General features: G+C 44.4%; 3 protein-coding genes across 3 annotated transcripts in view; 2 read left to right on the forward strand and 1 right to left on the reverse strand.

Moving 5' to 3' along the window:
- Positions 1–23,407, forward strand: part of LOC134754273 (exonuclease 3'-5' domain-containing protein 2) — a 446,643-nt gene that overhangs the window by 136,393 nt on the left and 286,843 nt on the right. The window lies entirely within an intron of this gene.
- The window catches only part of LOC134754181 (anoctamin-1-like), a 131,162-nt gene that overhangs the window by 35,665 nt on the left and 72,090 nt on the right, over positions 1–23,407 (forward strand). The gene's annotated exons all lie outside the window — the stretch shown is intronic.
- Positions 2,360–4,332, reverse strand: LOC134754794 (uncharacterized). The gene is made up of 2 exons (XM_063691159.1): positions 3,358–4,332; positions 2,360–2,986 (listed from the first exon to the last, which is right to left on the reverse strand). The coding sequence occupies exons 1-2, from the start codon at positions 4,330–4,332 to the stop codon at positions 2,981–2,983; spliced, it is 981 nt and encodes a 326-aa protein (XP_063547229.1). The 3' UTR covers positions 2,360–2,980.

Consider the following 23,407-nt stretch of genomic DNA (forward strand, 5'->3'; position numbering starts at 1 on the left):
AAAACCGCCGCCACCCCCCGTGGTGACGCGTCACAAGTTGCTATCAAACGTTTACTTGGATCATAATGCCTTAAGGCGCTTCGCGCAGTTTTTGGCCAAAAACTGTTACTTTTTAGAGCTTATAACTTCTAAATGAGTCAACCAAAAATTATGAAAAAAATATATATGCATCTTCACTCTATGGACAACAATCGCAACATTTGACTTTTTTCCTGAAATTTGTAGTTTCACCGAAAAAAAAATAACACGACAGGCCGTTTTGCGGCTAACTTTGCTTATAACTTCTAAACGGCTTAATCGATTAAAATTATTTTTAAACTAACAAAAATGTTTTAACAGGTTCTACAAATGCAACATAGCTTTCTTAATCAAAAAATATTTTCTTAAGAAATCGAACGTTTTTCCACATTTCATGCGTATGCAGCCTGAAAATGGCGTGGCCGGCAGTCGTGTGCCAGCTTTGAGACGAGGAGGCTGTGTCGCTCGTCGCTCCGTGCCTTCCTTGCACTATGTTCGCTTATGCACAAGCAAAGTGCTATAATATCGGAGTTATTGTGGCCAAAGAATAAATAACTGCAGAGCGCTGATTTGGTTGCGACGCGCATTAGCGAGCGCAACACGGTATTTTGCGGTCTATTACAATGAATGTAATGATAATATCCGTATATATTATACTATAATATACGTATGTTTGAGAAAACTTCATTTGAAATAAATAAATAAATGTTTTCTAACCGTCATATTATAATGTTAACCACTAAAAAAATAAATGACTGCAAAGCGCTGATTTGGTTGTGGCGCGCTTGTAATAAAAACCGGCCAAGTGCGAGTCGGAGTCGCGTTCCAAGGGTTCCGTACATTACTCAAATTAAACAATTAATTTTTTATGTGAAACTTGCGTGAAATGTCTTTAATAAACCCAGGGGTTGGATCAAAAAGTAAATTATTAAGTCCGACTCACGCTTGACTGCTCATTTCTAATAAGATTTCCTGTGATCTATAGGTAAAGATCTATTATGTGGATTTTTTTCAAAATTTTATACCCAGTAGTTTCGGAGATAAAGGGAGATAAAATGCTCATTTTTTGCCTATTTTCGTGAATAACTTCTAAACAATTTAACAGTGCTTGTTGCTAGGCCTATTTGAATAAAGAATATATTTAATTCAATTGACTTGACTGTTTATCCTAAAATTATAAAAAAAAAACATTTGAGATTCTCACAATGAGCTCTTTCATTTGATATGTAACACGATATAGTTTGAAAAACCCCCCCAAAAGTGGCCCCCGTGTTTAAAATTAATTTGTTTACGTTACATGTCCGTCTTTGGGTCACAAACTTACATATATACACCAAATTTCAACTTAATTGGTTCAGTCGTTTCCGAGAAAATAGGCTGTGACAGACGGACAGACAGACAGACAGACGCACGAGTGATCCTATAAGGGTTCCGTTTTTTCCTTTTGAGGTACGGAACCCTAATAATGATGATATTCCCACGTAATGATTGAGAAAACTTCGAACTTCGAAAAATAACAAATTTGTAGTAGTATATGAAGCTAGTAGGTACTTTAATTTTATAAGTTAACTATTAATGGCATTATTTATATTTATTTATTACGGATAAAAAAAAAACTGTGTAAAATAAACGCACTGTACGCCTCAATTTAGTACATATCAAGCTTTAGCTATAAATCTTAATCCGTCGATTTGACTTAGGTATTTATTTGTAAGAAACAGATAAAACACAAATTAACTAACTGAGGCTTGTAAAGTATAATGCATAAGGGAATATATTTTTATTATAATTTACGACCTCCCACTACACGCATGATCTACTCATACTCAAACAACAAAATATCTGCAAAAGATACACAAATACGAGGTATAGCGCCAAATGCCGCGCGCCTCTGGGCTGTAGGTTATTCTTTGAACCTCGTTCCGCCGCAGTCGCCGCACCGAGACGAAATTCACGTACGATCGCAGTGAGCGGGGTGCGGGTACAGAGACGCTGAGACGCTCAAGGCCAAATCAGCGAGAATCGTCTTAATACTTTTGCGCCCGCCAACAATTGTTTGACTTGCGCGAAAGATTCCCCGCACTCCTTGCTCCAGTGCCACTCCGCCTCCTTTTTTAATAGTTTATAAAGAGGCGACAATATTAAACTGAGATTTTTAATAAACCTACCGAAAAAATTTACTGTCCCTAAAAACGACCTTAACTCGGATACGTTACGAGGTTGTGACATTTGCAGAATCGCCTTTATCTTTGTTGTATCTGGTTTGATGCCCTCCCTGGAAACTACATACCCTAAGTATATCACTTCCTTAGCCAAAAAAACGCATTTATTTTTCCTTAACTTCAATCCGTTAGTAAGTAGACGTTGAAAAACCGCTTCTAAAGCCTGTAGATGTTCCGTTTTAGTTTGCCCCCCTATAATAACATCGTCTAAAAATATTTGTACATTAGGTATGTTACCCAATAAATTTATCATAATACGCTGAAATATCCCTACACTAGATGATAGGCCGTACACCAGTCTATTATACTGAAACAACCCTCGGTGGGTGTTTATAACCGTATAACGTTTAGACTCGTCCAATTCAATTTGGTTGTACGCTTGTGAAAGATCAATTTTACTATAGTACATATTGCCATTTAAATTTACCAGAACATCTTCTATTTTAGGGAGAGGATACCGGTCGACCAACAAATACGGGTTTAAAGTAGCTTTATAGTCTGCACAAATTCTAAGGGAGCCATCCGGCTTATTAATAGGTACCAGTGGGGATGCCCAGTCCGAGCAGTCGACGGGCTCGATGACGCCGGCGCTCAGCATGGCGTCCAGTTCGGTGTCCACTCGCTCGCGCAGCGCGTACGGCATCGGGCGTGCGCGATGGAACACCGGTGCTGCGCCCTCCCGCACCCTCAAGGTCGCCTTGCCGCCCTTGTACCGCCCCAGTCCGTCGCTGAACAACGCCTCATATCTGCCGAGCAAATTCACAATGTCTTGTTTACCTTGTCCGCTAGTCTCATCTATTACGTAATTACATCTTAACTTAGGTATTTTAATATTTAGTTCGACCAACCACCGCCTGCCCAACAAATAAGTCGAGCCCCCCTCAATAATAAACAACTCCAATTGTTTACTGCACTCATTGTAGGTCACTATGGGTCTAATGACACCTAAAGGCCTAATTGGGGGCCCAGTGTAGTAATTGAACACAGTTTTATCAGTTTCTATATTTATATGGGAAAAATATCGGTCATATGTGGCCTTACTGATACACGAAATCGCCGTACCCGTATCTACTTCCATATTAATAACTGTATTGTCTATACATATCGGTAAACTCACCGCCGGGTAGTTATTTAAACATAGATGATGTAATTCTTCCTCGATGTCTCCGCCGTAATCCTCACTCGGTTCGTGATCGGCCACCCCAAAATGCATGGCACTCCGCGCCGGCGCCGCCGCCGCTGCCCCTCCGCGCCGGGCCGGCGCCCGCGCTCCGACACGGCCCGCGGTTCCCGGTGCCGCGCCCCAGTTCGGACACACCCGCCGCAAGTGGCCTGTCCGCTGACATTTGCTGCACACATAGTCCTGGAACTTGCAATCCGCGTAATTATGACTGCGCGCGCCACAGGCCTCGCAGTGCCTCTCTTGGCGGCCATTAAAATTTGCGTTTCGCCGCTGTTGCGTAACTACAGGCGCCCGCGATTGTCCTCCGCTGAATGTACTCGATCTCGCCCGACTCGCAAACATAACAGCCTGCGCATCTCCCGTCCCGCTCGAACCCGTTACCTTTGACTGCTCCACTAACGCTGCGTCCCTCTCTGCTGCCTCCAATGATGTTGCAAGTTTGACTGCAGATGCGAAGGTTATGTCGTCGTCCTCCGCAAAAAGCCGTTGCCTAATTAAATCGCTACTTAAGCCACATATGAATTGATCCCTTAGATTTCCATTTAATTCTGAGGCAAATTTACAATGCTTAGACAGCTTTTTCAACTCCGCCACATACGTAGATACATTTTCACCGCCATTTTGCCGCCTTTGTCGAAACCGGTATCTTTCCGCTAGCGACGACGGTGTTGGCTGCAAATGATTTGACATTAATGCCTTTATTTTAGCTAAGGTTAGGTCCGATGGCTTTGTAGGACTGGCCAAGTTCTCCAGAAGCTCATACGCCTCATCTCCCATCGCTGCAATCAATACTGGCACTTTCATTTCGTCTTGCACTTTGTTGACCTTGTAGTACATTTCCACTCGATCCATGTACGATGACCACGCGCCATTGCTGACGTTAAATTCGTGTAGCTTGCCGATAGACATATTTACTGCTTACTGCACACGCGAAATTTAATGATCACTGCCTGTCGCCACTGTAATATACTGAGGGACTAGGTGGCGGATAGGTATAGCTCAATAATAGGCACCTTACTATTCGAGCGTTTATTCCGGACTGAGTAGGTACAAGTCTTTTGACACACGTCAATCGTTGTCTATATCTACCTACATACATCACAGTACCCAATATTTGAATCTTCTCTTTAGTTGATCAGTATGCCTATGACTGGTGGTACCGTTTTCCCTTGACACAACATAGTTGCGGTTTCCTTTTACCTCCGATATCGTTCCTGGTACCCATTTATCCGGGCCGTTGTATTCCTGCAACCAAACTAGATCTCCCAGCTTCATTGAATGTGATGGTTTGCTAGGGTACCTTTCCACCTGCTTGCTTTGGGCTTGCCTGACTCGTTGATCCACTGTGGCGCCTGGTTGAAGCAAGTCTAGCCTACAGCGAAGAGCTCGTTTCTGTAACATCATGGCTGGAGACTCACCTGTCGTACTGTGTGGACAATTCCGGTAGTTAAATAAAAAGGTCTGTAATGCCACATCCAAGTCTACCTTTTCTTTGGTGGCTTTCCGCAAAGCCCGTTTGCATAGCTTGACAGCACCCTCTGCGGCTCCGTTTGAAGCAGGATGATATGGTGCACTGTAAGTGTGCTTAATTCCACTCCGTGTCATGAATTGATCCACTTCCTGGCTCGTAAAGGGAGGCCCATTGTCAGAAACCACTTCTTTTGGTAACCCGAAGCGAGCAAATGTCTCCATTAACACCTTAATCACCGCGGACCCTGTACCTATAGTTCTCTGCATCACGAAAGCTTCAATCCATTTTGTTGTTGAATCTACAATGACAAAGAACGTTCTTCCTTCAAAGGGGCCTAAAAAATCCATGTGCAGTCTACTCCATGCTTGCTCGTGGTATGGCCAGGGTTGTGGGGCTGACTTTGCAGGTGCTGCTGCGTCTGCCGCACAGATTGCACAAAGCTTGCAAGTTTGTTCAATTTCTTTATCAATACCTGGCCACCAAACGAAACTGCGGGCTATGCCCTTCATCTTCACCATACCCTGGTGACTGCTATGTAACTCCTTCATAATGCTAGGCCGCAGTGCTGCTGGTATCACCATTCGGTATCCCCACATAACGCAGCCTGTATCATTATATAGTTCCTGTCGTCGTGCAAAATATGGTTTAATTTCTTCCTCTAAACAATGACTCGGCCAGCCCCTGTTTAAAAATTGGTTTACCTTCCTTAGTGTTTCATCTTTTTCTGTCTCTTTCCTCACCTCCGTGCTCGTTATAGGTAGGAAATCTTGCACAACGTTTATATATGTTACCTCTGTGTAGTCCTTGACATCCTGACTAGTTGATGGTAATCTCGATAATGCATCCGCGGCATCCTTAGCTGTTGGAATGTATTCAATGTCGTATTGATAGCCACCCAGGATTACTGCCCATCTTTGCAAGCGGCTAGCAGCCATTACTGGAATACCTGCTTTGTCCCCAAAAATTGTCACTAATGGTTTGTGATCTGTTCTTAAAACAAACCGACGACCATACAGGTATTGATGGATTTTTTTTACTGAATTCCCAATGCTTCTTTGTCAATCTGCGAGTATGCTCGCTCTGCTTTATTCAAAACTCGGGACGCGTATGCTATCGCTCCCTCTGTACCATCTGGCATGACGTGTGATATAACGCCGGCCACTCCATGGCTGCTGGCATCAGTAGTCAAAATCAGTGGCAGCTCTGGTGAATAGTGTACCAACACCTTGCTGGAAGACAATAAATGTTTTATTATATTAAAGGCTTTATCACACTCAGCTGTCCAATTGAACTTCATTTCCTTCCTTAATAGTGCAAATAACGGGGCCATTATTGTATTAATATTTTTTACAAATTTAGCATAATACATTGTCATGCCTATAAAAGATCTCAGCTCAGCTACGTTGCCAGGCGTTGTTGCATTCAATATTCCTTCTATCTTCTTAGGGCACGTATGAATACCTTCATTATTTACAACATAACCCAAGTATGTTATAGATTCTGACATGAAAGAGCATTTTTCTTTTTTAACCATACTTTTGTAGTCGCTCAAAAACTGCAGTTAAATTCTCTTAATGTTCTTGATCATCTAACCCTGTAATAACCACATCATCTAAAAACACACCAACTCGAGGTATGTCCACAAACATTTGTTCCAAAATTCTCTGGAAAATACCAGGACTCGAGGATAAACCATATATAAGGCGATTATATTTAAACAGCCCCTTGTATGTGTTTATGATTGTATACTTGGAGGTATCATCCAGAACTAGCTGGGCATATGCCTGTGACAGGTCAATCTTACTAAACTTTTTACCACCATGTAATTTGGCAAACAAATCCTCCACTCTTGGCAAGGGAAAACGGTCCACTTCTAAATACTTGTTCATACTTATCTTGTAATCCCCACAAATCCGGAGGGATCCATCTGACTTGACCACGGGAACAATCGGAGTCGCCCAGTCCGCTGTTTCCACTGGTGTAATGACCCCTTCTCGCTGCAGTCGCTCGAGCTCCCGCTCCACCGGTCCACGAAGGGCGTACGCCAGCGGCCGCGCGCGCAGGAATACCGGCCTGGCGCCGTCTCTCACCCGCAGCGTGACCAGCCCGCCAATGTACCGGCCCAGCCCCTCCGAGAATACGTCTTTAAATCTGGAACTAAATTCCGTCAAATCAAAAACTTCATTCGATTTTACATAATGCATTAATTGTAACTGTTGCTCAACTCTTTTTAATACAGTTGCTCAAAAAGTGGTACTTTTTGTGGCTGCGTAGCGTGCGAGAAGCTCAATTTCTCGAACTAGTGCTTTTTACTTTTTAGTTCCAAACTATACTTTCGAAACGCAGTTAAAATTGAATTTAGCGCGGAGCAGGTACCAGGGCCTCATGAGTTATGAGGAGGTGTCGTTGACCAACCCGCGCCGGGCCTGCGGCGGCCGCGGCCGGGGCGCGCACGAGTATGAAGGTATCGCGGGCTGCGGCAGCTCGCGTATCTTAACTGTATAGGTACTTTTGGTTTTGGTTTGGTTTGGTTTGGTGGTATGATTCTACTAATGATATATTAATTTATTATTTTTTCGCAATTGTATTAAAAAACGTCGTTTACAACACGTGTGAAATGTCTTTTTACCACTCGTACCGAGTCTTGCCACTCGCTTTCAGCTCGTGGCAAGATACCTCGGTACTAGTGGTAAAAAGACATTCTTTTCACACTAGTTGTAAAATGTACTATTTTATAATACCCAATTCAGTTAACCACTCTCTTCCTAACAAGTTTTCTTTGCCATTATCTATTACATACAAGTCCAAAACTTTGCTCAAGTTGCCCAAACGCACTACAGATTTTATCATTCCTAGTGTCGGCACACTTTCTCCTGTCAAATAACATAACCTCAAATTGCTGGCCTCTAAAACACAATCACTAAAATGAGTTTCATAAAATTGCGTACTAATACATGAAATTCGGCTGCCAGTGTAAATTTCCATGAATAGGTCCCTATTGTTTACATTTATCATCATTTTGTACGGCGGATATTTGGAATCACACTTGTTTTGTTTAACAAAAGAAACATTTACCTCTAAATCATCTTCTGGGATCGATTGGTTTCCCGTTTCCGTAATAACATAATGGTGCCCCACGGAACGCGCCAATCGCGGGCACATCTTCTTTAAGTGCCCCTCCTGGTTGCACACACGACATGAATACATTTTAAATTTGCAGGTTTCAAATGTATTCAAACAGAACAAAGTTGGCCATGACCTACTTTTGATCGCGAATAATCAGTTGTCAGTGTCACTTCCGCGCCGCCATTTCTACGCTGTCCGTTCGGCCATGCTCGCCCGTTTCCGCTTGTCGTTGCACCGCCTCGCCGGCTTGCTACCGCTCGTGTGTTGCCTCTCGCTCTAGCCCGTAACACACCGCTCGCACCCGTTGCTTCGCTAATTTCATAGCAACCTGCCGACTCACGCTCACCTCCCGGATTATTTCGACGAGCTACCTCCGCTGCATTAAATTCCGCCGCCTCCATTGCAATTGCTAAGTCCGTAGCCGTTTTTAATTTAAGGTCCTTGTATTGTATTGTATTGTAGTTCGGGCGATTTTCCGCAACTCGACGACTGGCGCCTATTTTGCGTGACATGGGGGTGGGCTAGTCCTGCCAGCCCAGCTCCTCGAGGAAACCTATCAAACCTTTGATGTTGAGTAGGACCTCGGGGAGGTCTCTCGGGGATCCGAGATGTTTTGCCCTGTATGGGGCCACTCCGCTGCACTCCAGCACCACGTGAGAGGCTGTTTCTTCTGTCTCCATGCATCCTCTGCATAGGGGACTGTCTGTGACACCTGTTATAAAAAGATGTTTGTTAAATAGTCCATGACCTGTTATGACACTGGTTACCATGCTCAGTCGGGTCTTTCCTAATTGAAGGAGCACCCTTGCGAGCTTTCCGTTGATGCCAGGCATGGCTTGTTTGGCCTGTCTGCATCCAGTCTGGTTTAGCCAATGTTCTGTGTGTAGTTTCCCTGTACGTGCCAGCAGCATTGAACGTACCTTGCTAAACGGTATCGGGAGGATCGGTTCTGGGCCAATCGCTCCCGCACTCGATCCTTGCCTGGTAAGCTCGTCCGCAGCATCGTTACCCCGGGATCCGCTGTGTCCTTTGATCCATTGTAGGGTGATCTTATTGTTATGACATACCTCCATTAGTCGTTCGTGGCATTCGTGTATAAGTTTGGATGTGACTATATGGCTTTTTAGAGCCATCAAGACTGCTCTACTGTCGGAGAGTATGCGGATGGAGGATCCTACTACCTTCCTTGCAGTGATGGCAGCCGCCGCGTTTATGATGCCCATGCACTCAGCCTGGAATACCGAGTTATGGGCTCCTAGCGGAGTGGTGATTGACATGTTCGGGTCTTCTGAGAAGGTTCCAGAGCCCGATCCGCTGTCTGTTTTGGACCCATCAGTGAAGATTCTGAGCTCCCGAGGATTGAGTCCTTCGTAATTGTCGTCCTCGTATAACTGTATTTTGTACCTTTTGTCGAAGATAGCTTGTTTATGAATCCGATCCGTGCCCGAATTGAGCACTGGAAATTCGTCATATACTTGTAATTGGCCTTGGCTTCATAGTAGTTGTCCCAGTCTACCTCGGCCGTTGTGTTCATGGCCCTGTTGAAGAGTCTCCTGGTTTTCCGTCGGAGTCTCTCCAGTTCTGGACCCCACCACTTGTGTCCCGTTATGGCAGTCCTTGCCGATGGTTTTAAGGGACACGCCTTGTGGTAGCTATCTACGAGGGCATCGGTTAAGATGTTTACCTGCTGTTCTATTTCAGTCGGTTCCCGGAAGTCGTCCCTCGGAGGAAGCAGGTCGAGGCTTTCACCTAGGACCTTCCTGAAAGTGGCTCGGTCCGTTTTCCTGGGATTCCTTCGGGCGGTTGGTATGTCACTAGATGCTAGTAGATTGAAGCGAATCCATCTATGGTCTGAGCAAGAGGCCTCCTGGGAGACGTACCATGCCATGACTAGTTCACTGACCTCCTCCGAAGCCAGAGTCAGGTCAATAATCGTCCTGCATCGTTTGTTTACGAATGTTGGTTCGGCACCTACATTTAAAATGTTTAGATTAGTAGTCACAAGATATTCAACAAGTGTCTTACCTCTGTTGTTACTGGTCTCCATTCCACACAGCGGGTGGTGTGCGTTGGAGTCGGCCCCGATGATTAATGCGAGGCCCGCTCTCTCGCAGTGGCTGACCAGTCGTTGTAGTTCGGCGGGCGGCGGCTCGTCCTCTTCGGGCATGTATGCCGAGGCAAGGACTAGGTCGCGACAGCCTGTTAGCAGTGGAACTTGTAGTTTAATCGCACACAGGTCTCTGGAACAGAACTCAGTGAGCGGTTGTGCAATGATATTGTTAGTGGTTAGGATACAAGCCCTAGGGACGGCGTGTACCGTGGAGTAATAGAGCTTACCTTTCGTGTCGGAGAGCCCGCGTATGTGACCGTTGCCCACCCATGGTTCTTGTAGGAGGGCAACGGCTGTTGGCAAACCTACCAGGCAGCGTCTCAGTTGGGCCGTAGCGGCCACGCTGTGCTGGAGGTTTGCTTGTAGGACACTAGCCGGTGTCCATGTTGTCGGTGGTGGGGTCTCCGTCTTGCATCTCCCCTCCCTCCTTCAACATGTCGGCCAGCCCCGTCTCTATCCAAGCCGACAGGTACTCACCGTTGGATGATGTCCCGGCTGGTTCGTCACCAGTGCCAAGGAGTTCATCCTCCGAGGGTTCGGCTGGCGTTGGCTTGGGCATCGATGGGGGGGCAATTTCCTCTCCGGAGGCAGATTTACTCTGACCGGGGGTGCCCGGGGCCTGTCGACTAGGGACCTGTGCTCCCGTTACCCTTAGGGTGGAGTCCTGCAGGGTGGGAGGCTGGTCCAGGTATTTACCTCCGGGACCCCTGAACCTGAGGTAGACATTACCCACTCCACAGTTCAGGGATCCCCCCCTCTCCATAAAGGCGGGGACGAGGTCTTCGGGGATTGTGAAGGCGACAAACCACCCCTGGTCTTGCCGCAGTATCTCAATGATGGACCAAGTGCCGACCTTGGCCCATTCATTCTGGTACTTCAGTCCGTCAGCTGCCTGACGGACGTCTTCCCAGGACGAGTTGTTTATGTTGGGTATAAGGAGCCCGCACTTAACTCTCCTTGCCATCTCCGACTGGCGAACTGCCGTTAGGGAGATGTCTGGCAAGGTTAGGGACTGGATGCATCGCTGAGACCAGGCGGCCGAGTATTCGTCCTCTGCGAAGACCCTCAGCTGCCCCTCAGCGAAAACCGGTTTACCCTTGAATTTAGGTGGCCGGGCTCCCACGATGTTCTTCCTCGCCTCCACCACGATTGCTTGGTGCAACCCGCGGAGAATGGCGTGGGATGTTTCAGCGGAGATCTTACCCGACTTTGCGTCCGTGATGACGATCGTCAGGTCAGATGCCGCTGCTTGTGCGTACGACGCTTTCGGTTGGCTGGGGCTCACTAGTCGCTGCTTTTTGTTATCTCCTTGCGGGGAGAAGAACTCTTCTCGCGTCCTTTTAGCAGTGGCTGGTGCGAACTTGCCTGGCCGTCGTTTGGGTGGAACTGCAGTCGGAACAGCAGGGCTACTGGCCGACCTTCCTGGCTTAGGGGGTAGGATGGAACCTTTCCCCTTCGGCGGAGGCTTGCCAGCAGCATCCTGCTTGTTCGGCGCCGGTTCGGGTGCCGGCTTCTGAGAAGCCCATGCTCCCTCCTCGGTTGCAGGGTTGTGTGTCTGTGTGTGTGTGTGTGTGTGTCTGTGTGGTGCCCAGTTGCAGCTCTCGTGCTAGCCGAGCCGCGCGCCTCTGGTTCTTATTTTTCTTCTTCTTCTTAGCCACCCCACCTTGACGTTGAACAGGGGGGGATGGGTTGGAAGAGGAAGAAGTCCCGGCTCTGGCTGGGTGAGGCTTCCCACTAGTGGGTCGCTTCTTGGGCCTGCGGTCCACTACCTGCCAGTCCAGGAATGTGTTTGGGCCAGTCTGCTCCCCAGATGAACTAGGTTGCTGACCAGCCGGGTGGTTTGCTTGACGCACTGTCTCTGGGACAGCTTGTCTCGCATGTGTGGCTTCACCATTAGCGATGAACGCTGCTGGATCAGCTTGGGGGTTTTCGTTCGACCTGTTATCCATAGTTCGTACGTTTTATCTTCATCCTCATCGGCTCCCACCCTACAAGGGCCCACAACATTGGGAACGCTTACCGGCACATATAAAAGGTGCTTTCAGTCGTTAGGACACCGACTCGGGTATAGAAGTGAGAAGTTGGCTAGTTGCGCGACATCGGAAATTTGTGAAGGTGGGACGTAGGGTCGCCCAGGTCAGACGCCCTCCGCCAGAATCACCTAAACGAATCTCCTCAGCATGGCCTTTCACCACCACATCAGCAGCCGAAACTACCTCTGCGGCCCTCCCACTTCTTGCCGTGAGCCCACCTACGGTACCTCACTAGACCATTTCCCGGACTGTGGCTAGTAGCCCGGGCCACCGTTTCGCCCGAAATTCGGGCCGAAGCAGACGTGTTGCCACGCGGGTTGGCAATGGCTCAATCGCCAGGATCCCGTCATCCTTGCTTACGGCGCTCAACTGTGCAGGTCCTAGCACAGGTGGGTTGTGTGTAGGTTGTCAGCAGTAACCCACTCCTGCTGACAACACCAGTGTGGATGTTAGCCGTGACTAGAAAGAGGCACAAATGCCAGTCGCTAGTGACGTTTCCCAGGGTGGACCAGAGGAGACAGACGGACCTTTGGGCGGGCCGAAGCCCACCCAAACTTCCCCCTGTCTCCCGCTCGGGGAGGTCATCACACCACTCCACCCCACCTCCTTTTCCGTGAATAACCTTAAACGAATGCTCTCACTATGTAAACCGCACACAAACTGGTCTCTTATACTTTCGTCCAACCAAGTTTTAAAGTCACAAAATCTACTTAATTTCTTCAAATCTGCTAAGTAATCTGCTACCGATTCACTTTTTGCCTGTTTACGCTGGCGAAACTTGTACCTTTCGGCCAACACACTGGGCGTAGGCTGTAAATGGTTGGTTAACCGTTTGTTAATTTCGTCGTATGTTAAGGTGGACGGTTTTGCCGGCGTACACAAAGTTACTAACAGCTCGTACGCCTCGGCACCCATCAACGTGATCAGTAGTGGAACTTTTCTTTCGGTCTTGACGTCGTTCACCAGAAAGTATTGTTCCACTCGGTCCTTGTACGCTTCCTAGCTGCCTTTGTGAATATCAAACGGTTCCACTTTGCCCACCGCCATATTGCCGTCACTCGCTACTATTTTCGTCTTCACTACTGCGAAAAACAACGCGTTCCCGTATCACTGCTAACACTGCTCGCGTGAAGCTCGAAGAATCTCGTCGCCAATTGGTATATATAAGCCCAGGGGATGGTACGGAGGGTTCTCGGGGATGGAAAAGCAGAAGACCGTGCGTTCAGTACATAGGTTTATTACCGGACTGACAAGTGACAGTGACATTACAATAAGGCCGGCGCCAGAGGGCGCGCGGGGAGACTTAACCCTACCCACCAATATACATACATAACACATACCTTGCCTTAGAAGTTTAGAACTACAAAAAATACAGTAAAAGACACACCTGAACGAAAAAAATACAGGTAATTCTGGACCACAGTTGAGAGCTTTGGACTATAATAAGATAAGATAAGATAAGATAATATTTATTCATTTAAAACTTATGCTAATTGGTTTTATACAGTGGTAAATATACAATTTATACTTAAATACTAGTACATTCATAGATTCAACTCAAAACAGGTACAGGTCAAGTTAAAAACTTTAATACCGAACGAATTTGTATTTTCTGTCACTCATGGAAATTTGATAACAATACCTAAACTAAGTAAACATTTACTTGTATCTTAGGTATGCACTTTTTGTAGGTCAATGTATCAGTGAGTAAATGCTTACCAGACAAAATGGTTATTTATAATAACAATAAACTAAGTGACTATGACTAATCTTCGACTGTCTAGAAAGTTAATTTGTGACATAAATAAATAATTAATTTGTACAGTGTAATATAGTTGGGAGGTTTTAGGGTGGTGAAATTTTTAGTGATGAAATCCACCGTCTACCACTTCTTCATCTTATCCAGGTCCTAGGTGGCACAGAGGAGGTACTCCTGCTAGTTGTATTTCTGAGAGAACTTTACCACGATCACGTCCATGTGCGACAAAATGCTTTCATCCTTTAAGCAGCTGTACGCTCGGCGACGATAGCGAGAAGCTAGTAGCGTTGGGCTTGCCTTAGAAAAACTTGGCGTTGGCAGAGTGAACAACAGCCCCTGTAAGGCTGCGGGCTGCTTGACCAGGTACTTGAGGTACTGACGCGACCGACGACGTCTGAATGCTATCTTGATAAATATATGTGCGTCTTCGAGCAACACGGCAGGGAGTCGGCATTCGGACTATTTCCCCTCTGCCGAGGTACACCTCAACTGTGCATGCACACAACAAGCGCGGTGCGTGTTGCGACTTTGCGACTCATCCGTACACAATACCTAAAGAGATCGAGGTGTGCGTGATTTTTGTCTTTTACGGTTTGTCACTTTCTATGTATTTGTGTCGTCATTACAGATTGGATTTTGTATGTAGTAAGTGAGAAGTGCGCCTGTGTGCACGCCCCCCCCCCCCAAATAATGATTTGTACGGTAAGATACCGCTTGGGCTCCTCCCTTCCGACGTGTCGGAAGCCGGTGTTGCCCGAAGATGTGCGTGGTCTGGTTCACCCGCCGCACGCCACGTCCACTTGAGGCGCATGGCGTTCACCCACCCCGGCGTTTATAACAAAAGAAAAGATGGACTACTTGAGTTTAGTGCAATCTAATACTGTTTGAATGATACATGGCAGGCGTGTGGTCAAGCAGCCTAGTCACACGCGGCGTGTAGCGTGCTAGAAAATAGTTGCATGTCGTGACGTCACACTGTACGACGAAATTCGGCTCTTATTGACATAGAAACCGAAATCGTTATTTTTATGCTTTTTTGATTGAAATAGGTTTAGCCCAGCATTGTTATGGTAACTTATGAATTTTAGACGATTGGGAATGAAAACTGTCGTTACGATTTAAAAAAAAATGTATTTAGCAGGAACAAGAAATCATTATTACTCAAGAACCGCAAAACGATCTGTAATATCCTCGCAGATGGTAATGAATTATTTGTGATTTTTTGGCATACTACATATATCCGTGACCGTGACGGGTGCGTTTTTTTTTTAAACATTAATTGTTTCTATAGAAAAAAAAGGTTCTTATATTTAGATTTTTTGTTCCGGCTCCATATTTTTTTTTAAATAAAATCATTACTATTTTCAACTCAAATTGTCTGAAACTTATAAGTTAGCATAAACATACTGCTGGGCAAAACCCATTTCATTCAAAAAATCCTTAAAATGTTGACTTTGTTTTTTGTGTTTTTTTCCATAGAAACAATTAATTATAAGTCGAGCGGGCCAGACGGCATTCCAGCACTTGTGCTTAAGCAGTGTGCTCCTGCGTTATGTTCCGTGTTGGCGCGTCTTTTCACACGCTCTAGCAACAAACGGCATGTTCCATCTTCGTGGAAGACGGCCCTTGTGCACCCTGTGCCTAAAAAGGGCGATAGATCGGACCCATCGAATTACAGGCCTATCGCTATTACCTCCCTTCTGTCTAAGGTCATGGAGCGTATAATCAACGCAAAGCTCATGAGATACCTAGAAGAACACGACCTGATCAGCGACCGTCAGTATGGTTTACGCCACGGTCGCTCGACTGGTGATCTTCTAGTGTATCTCACTCACCGCTGGGCTTCGGCCATTGAGAGTCAAGGTGAGGCATTGGCAGTTAGCCTAGATATAGCGAAGGCGTTCGATCGGGTCTGGCATCGAGGTTTCCTGTCGAAGTTACCATCTTATGGATTGCCGGAGGGACTATGCAAATGGATCGCTAGCTTTTTGTCTGGCAGACGCATACGAGCTGTAGTAGACGGAAGCTGCTCCAATAGCATGGACATTAACGCTGGCGTTCCGCAAGGCTCTGTGCTATCCCCAACGCTGTTTTTGCTGCACATCAATGACATGTTGTCTATCGACGACAGTACTGGGGATGCCTATTACGCCGGCCGTGCCAACATCCCTCGTTCTGTATTGCTAGAGAGTCGTGAAAAGCTTGTGTCGGATATTGAGGGCACTCTATCCAGAGTTTCGGTGTGGGGCCGGGACAATTTAGTGCGATTCAACCCCACCAAGACATAAGTTTGCGCGTTTACCGCTAAGAAATCCCCATTTACTGTGGTCCCACAGTTCGAAGGCACAGCCCTTACCATGTCAGGGAGTGTTGGGATCCTCGGTGTCGACGTCTCCAGTGACGTCCAATTCCGTAGCCACCTGAAAGGGAAGGCTGATCTGGCATCCAAAAAACTCGGTGTGCTCAATAAAGCACGGCGATACTTTACTCCCGGGCAAAGACTGCTGCTATATAAATCGCAAGTCAGACCCCATATGGAGTACTGCTGTCACCTTTGGGCAGGAGCACCTGGATACCAGCTTGGACCCTTCGACTCAGTCCAAAGGCGCGCTGTACGAATCGTCGACGATCCCAAACTCACGAACGGTATTGAACCTTTAAGTCTAAGGAGAGACTTCGCCTCCTTATGCGTGTCCGCTTGTATAATGGGCTGTGCTCTGAAGAATTGTTTGACATGATGCCAACGGCCGCTTTCTATCACCGCACCGCTCGCCATCGGCAGGGTGTTCATCCTCACACCCTAGCACCTAAATGGTCGCGTACTGTGCGGTTTAAAAGGAATTTCCTCGCGCGTACGCTTCGGTTGTGGAATGAGCTCCCTGCCGAGGTTTTCCCGAGGGGCTACAGTATGGGGTTCTTCAAAAAAGGAGTGTACAGGTTTTTAAAGGGTCGGCAACGCGCGTGTAATATCTCCGGTGTTGCAGGCGTCCATAGGCTACGTTAACTGCTTACCATCAGGCGGGCCGTATGCTTGATTGCCACCGACGTGGTATAAAAAAAAAAATTAATGAAAAAAAAAACGCACCCGTGACGGATATATGTAGTATGCCAAAACATCACAAATTATTCATAGTATTACCATCTGTCGATATTTAGGCGATTAGACTGGGCAGAGCAAGGTGTAAATATAAACGGAGAGGCACTCACACACCTGCGATTCGCGGATGACATTGTTCTTATGTCAGAAAACCACGAAGGACTAGAAACTATGCTACAAACATTCGAGAGTCGTAGAGCTGGGCTCCACGTGAACATAGAAAAACCAAAAATAATGACGAATGGAGAGCAAAAAATCACAAATATACAAGACCGAGAAATTTTATATGTATTTAAAAGAATATATATATCTAGGCCGCTTAATTACATTTCAAGACTACATCAAAAGAAATCTAAAGGAGAATATCTATAGGATGGAAAAGATGTTGGTCGAAAATAGATGTATTTAAAAGTAAAATACCGATACATTTAAAAAAGAAAATTATGGATAACACGATATTGCCAACAGTAACGTATGTATGTCAATGCTGGCCTCTCACAAGTCTCACGTCAAAGACTATACACAAACTGCGAACGTTCCAGAGAGCAGCTGAAATATCAATGATGGGTATAAAAGTTATAGATCGCAGAAGAAGCTCAGAAATAAGAATAATTACAAAAATAACGGATATAGTCCATACAGTATGTCAACTCAAATGGAAATGGGCAGGACACATTGCTAGAGCAAACGACGGACGTTGGAGCGAACGCATCATACAATGGTATCCAAGAGGCGCTAGAAAGAAAAGCACAAGAAACAGTGGCCACTGGCCAGCAGAAGACGCGCTGGAAAGACGACATAGTAAAACTGGCAGGCAAAACATGGCATAGAACAGCTGGAAACCGACACAAATGGCATGGAGGAGGCCTTTGCCCAAAACTGGGCGTCCAAACGAAAGTAACATAGATTTAAACTTTAATACTACTAACAAATAATTCTACACTATCCAAAACAAATACCTACTAAAAAAATAAAATATGTAAATTAAATAGCATAATCATATTCATCAGCATCAATTAATGTAGATAGAAACTGTAAAACGTTTGGAATAAAGAGCTTTATTATTATTTTTAATACAGTTGCTCAAAAAGTGGTACTTTTTGTGGCTGCGTAGCGTGTGAGAAGCTCAATTTCTCGAACTAGTGCTTTTTACTTTTTAGTTCCAAACTATACTTTCGAAACGCAGTTAAAATTGAATTTAGCGCGGAGCAGGTACCAGGGCCTCATGAGTTATGAGGAGGTGTCGTTGACCAACCCGCGCCGGGCCCGCGGCGGCCGCGGCCGGGGCGCGCACGAGTATGAAGGTATCGCGGGCTGCGGCAGCTCGCGTATCTTAGCTGTATAGGTACTTTTGATTTTGGTTTGGTTTGGTGGTATGATTCTACTAATGATATATTAATTTATTATTTTTTCGCAATTGTATTAAAAAACGTCGTTTACAACACGTGTGAAATGTCTTTTTACCACTCGTACCGAGTCTTGCCACTCGCTTTCAGCTCGTGGCAAGATACCTCGGTACTAGTGGTAAAAATACATTCTTTTCACACTAGTTGTAAAATGTACTATTTCACTTCTCATGCTTGTAAAGTTCTCCTTTGTGCTAGATGTAGGCTGCACAAAATGTTACTTTTATGCTCTAGTGCACAAAGTAATATTTTTTTAAAGACTAAGACAATCATATCACTATAGTACACAATAAAACATAATCGGATAATATTGTTATTCCACTTAATTTGGCCCGTTTTTTTAATAATCCGTGTTTTATATATTACTAAATCATTAAAATCTTACAATACAGCATAGTTATTATAGAAATAAACTACAAAATGTAGTTATAATTTGGCAGTATGAATAAAGACTTAAAGCCCCCTCCACACTTGATAGGCTTGCGTGGGGATATAGATCCAACACGTAGAGGCCCCCTTGGAGAGCTTTTATGTCATGTAGAACGCCTGTTGGAACCCATTCACAGGCGCAACAATAGACACCCATGAACCGGTCGCAGCAGCCATTGGGACTATTGTAGAAAAAGTGAACAGTATACCGGTCTATGGATTGAAGTTTGGGTGGACAATGAGACTGGGCTATTGTAAAGAAGTCCAGACACCTGCCATAAAAATGTCTGTACACGTTATCGAGGCAGGCGGTGACTCGCCGCTGACTAGATGGGCCCCTGAAACTGCCGTCGTAAAGACGACCAGGAGTAACACCGGTGTGAGCGGCTCAGGGGTGTCGAGAGGTGTGCGCCGCTTTCTACCCAGTGGCTGTTAACAGCCACTGTGCCAACTCGCGTCTTATGCATCTTTCACTTCTACCCCTGGAGCATATAGCTCTAGCGACTCCTCTCTGGACAGCCAATGAAGGCAAGCCAGAGCTGAGAGTCCGGCGGGTCCCCTTGGGGTCCACTCCGACCGACGAAGACACGCCTGAGACGGAGACTCTGACCGACTCTCAGGAGCACTCGGGTCCGTGGGGTCTTTACTCCCCAACAGCTCGCCACAAGCTGCCCTGCGGGTTTATTATTATCTCTTTATTTATCTTTATTATTATTATTTCCTTTATTTATTTTGAGGCTTAGGTTAGGGATAACATGCATATAAAAGTAAAATACAAAAACACTTACAAAACATTACAAAAAATATATAAACACATTATAAAAAACCTAACCTAGGGTGCCGCCGGCAGCGGGGTAGGGCCCAAGCTGCCGGTGGTCAGGGCCGCAGAGAGAGGAACCGGCGGACTATCCGCGCCGTGTCCAAGATCACCGCCTTCTGCATCTGACCCTTGATCCAACCACCTAGCGAGAGTCTCTCAAGGTGTTGGTCGAGACTCTTCGCTATGAGACCGTTCGCTGAAACGACTATCGGGACAATGATCGTCGAATCAACATCCCACATGGCGGTTATCTCGTGAGCCAAGTCTAGGTACTTACTGGACTTGTCCTTCTCGGCTTTCACGAGATTCTCATCATGGGGGATGGTGATATCGACGAGCACGGCTCGGCGCTGCGATCGATCTATTATCACAATGTCAGGCTTATTGGCTACAATAGTCCTGTCAGTGATGATAGATCGATCCCAATAGAGCGTGGCACGACCATTCTCGAGAACTGGCACAGGTACTTGTAGTACGGTACTTCGCGGTCCACAAGGCCGTATAGAAGAGCAAGCTGCTGGTGAATAATCCTGGCTACGAGATTATGCCTGTGCAAGTACTCGCCATTAGCAAGATGAGAACAACCGGAAATTATATGCCTGAGTGACTCTCCGGGACGGCGGCATGCCCGACAAATGTCGACCATAACGTCCTTCAGGATACAAGTTTAAAATGATGCTAGTATGTGATGAAATCGCTAACTTACCTAACCTTAAAAATAGATCTAGGTCACAAAAACTAAGAAATATCAATATACCAAAGTATGTATTACCGCCTTACAAGAATACCTATGGGAAAAGAACCTGGCAATTTCTGTTACCCGATACTCTAAATTCATGGCCTAATGATGTTAACCAAAATATACTTAATAGAGAGAGAGAGAGAGAGAGAGAGAGAGAGAAAATTTATTTAACATCACAAAACATGAAACATAAAATATGTAGGTTAATAGTTTACTAATGTACCTAACTAGATACATTACTTCTTAACTAAATTAATTGACATTGGCATTAAAGACAGCGTGATGTTAAAAAGGAGTCTCGACTCAGCATAATGTTGCAGTAAATTTACTGCAACGCTGGTTTTCAGTCGGATCCTATAAACAAAAAGAAACAATAAGTACCTATTACATAATAAAAGGAATAAAGACAAAAAAAGTTTTAAGTGATAAAAGAAAAAAAAAAAAGAAACCTTAAGTATTAAGAACATTAAATGAGAAAAAGAAAGATAAAGAATAGGTATATGAAAGGTGTATGAAATGAAAGTGTGCATTGTGTTGTTGAGTGTGTAGTATTATTATAAGTACTTATAAAATTATAAAGGATTTTTTGTGTTTTTGTTGGTTAAGATATATATTTATACGTAGGTAAGACTGATACTGAAGTGTAAAGTGTGAATGTGCGTATTTGTAAATAATATTATATTTAATGTCATTATTGTATGTATTATATGGCTGGGCTATAATCAAAGATAAGAGGGTATTGCTCTACCGCCAAGAGGTAGTTCATTTTGAATCTGAAGAAGGTGTCGCTTAAGCTGTGTTTTAAAACTTTTAAGAGAATTTAATATCTTTAATGGCGGAGGTATATTATTCCAGCACTTAGTTGCTGTGTATTTAAAACTACCTCGAAATGCGGAGGTGCAGTAATGAAAAGTTACTAATTTGTTGTTGACCGATCTAAGACCATATTTCATAGAAGTGTTTGAACGCCAGGTGAACTTTTGGAAGAGGTACTCGGGTTTTGAAAACTTTAATACTCCAAACAACAAGGAAGATAGATGAAGTTCTCTTCTGTAAGTCATTTTAAGAATGCCTGATGAATTTAAGTAAGGTGTCACGTGCGTTCGTGGAGGGATTCTAAAACAGTAACGTGCACATGCATTCTGGACTCTTTGTATAATGCGTTCAGTTCTAGCTAACAACCGTGGTCCATAAACCACGTCCGCGTAATCAAACTTTGAGAGTATTAGCGTATCACAAAGGTTGACTCGAAGGTCTACGCTAAGAAAATCACGGATTCTATAGAGGACCTTAAGTCTATAAAATGAGTTTCGGGCAATATCTGCTATGTGACTTTCAAAACGAAGACATTCATCCATTATAACACCTAGATTACGCGATTCAGAAACACGATCTATTTCTTCGCCTGAAATGGAAATGATAGGTTTATGGTTATCTATTTGTATTATTTGATGCTTGGAGCCAAAAATCATAACTTTTGATTTATTAGGATTAAGTACTAAAGAGTTCGATGATGACCAAGTTGTTATGTTATCTAAGTCTTCATTTATTTTGGCAACTGCTACAGCCACATTAGCAGGATCACATGGGATGTAGATTTGGATATCGTCTGCGTATATGTGGAAGTTACTATGTTTTATTACATCACGGACATCAGCTGTATATAGGATAAATAAAAGCGGGCCTAAGATCGACCCCTGTGGCACTCCTCTAGATAAAATAGATGGTTTGGATTTCAAAAACATACCGTTATTATCTGTAAGTTTGATAACTTGCGTTCGACGATTAAGATAACTCGAAAACCATTTAATTGAGTCTGGTTCAACGCCATAGTATTTCATTTTGGATAACAATAATTTTGTATTAATAGCATCAAAGGCACGTGAGAAATCAAGAAGTGTCATTATAGTTCCCCTGCCCATATCCTGTGCAGATAGTATATTGTCTACTACATCAAGAAGTGCAGTTGCCGTACTACGCGATTTACGAAACCCAGATTGTTGAATAGGAAGAATTTGATTTCTTTCAAGAAAAGCATATAACTGTGTGTATATAATGCGTTCCAATATTTTAGATATACAAGGAAGAATGCTTATTGGTCGCAAATCTTTAAAACTAGTGATATTATTTTTTTTAGGAAGAGGCGTTACCAAAGCCACTTTCCAGGCATCGGGGAAGACTGATGATGTTATGGATTTATTTATTATTACAGTTATTGTACTAAGTGAACGAGGAAGAGTTAGAAGTAGCATATCTAAGTTAATACCGTCATCACCCAGAGCAGAGGATTTAAGTGATCTGATTATTTTAAGCACAGAGATCTCATCTACTGGCTCTAACCTAAATGATGAAGTATGATAGTGGTTGGATTCAAAGTAAGCCTGATATGGTTGTGGAGCTACAGGACTGCCTGGAACTTGGAGGAAATGTGAATTAATAAGATCTGGGTCACGTAAATGAGTAGGAATTTCATGGTTCTGAGAGTTATGAGTTATTTTCACGGTACGTTTAAGATTGTTCCATAGAGACCGAGAGTTACTAGCATTATGGTTAATATATTGGTTGAAATAAGCCCGTGTTTCATTAAATAGAGCTTTGTTGACGCAGCTTTTTAAATCAGTGTAGTATTTTTTATGTTCATCTAATCCAGATGCCCTAAACCTATTATGAGCCTGATCACGCAGGCGCATCATTTCCCTAATCGTATATGTTATCCAAGGATAGCTTCTTTCTCTGATAATAACCAGTTTTTGAGGTGCATATAAGTCGAACAGAGATAAAACTATGCTATTAAAAGAATTGACCATATCATTTACGGTTGATAGTGAAATGATATTGTCCCATTGAATATATTCAAGAGATTTGTTAAATATTAGTAAATCAATATCTTTTAGTGGTCTTAGAATAACTTGCTGAGGCACAGGTTTAATTTTCTTTATATTTAGTTCACAAGTTAGGAATGCATGGTGACTAAGAGTAGGTATATAGTCT

Source organism: Cydia strobilella, chromosome Z (assembly GCF_947568885.1).
Source record: "Cydia strobilella chromosome Z, ilCydStro3.1, whole genome shotgun sequence".
Lineage (NCBI taxonomy): Eukaryota > Metazoa > Arthropoda > Insecta > Lepidoptera > Tortricidae > Cydia > Cydia strobilella.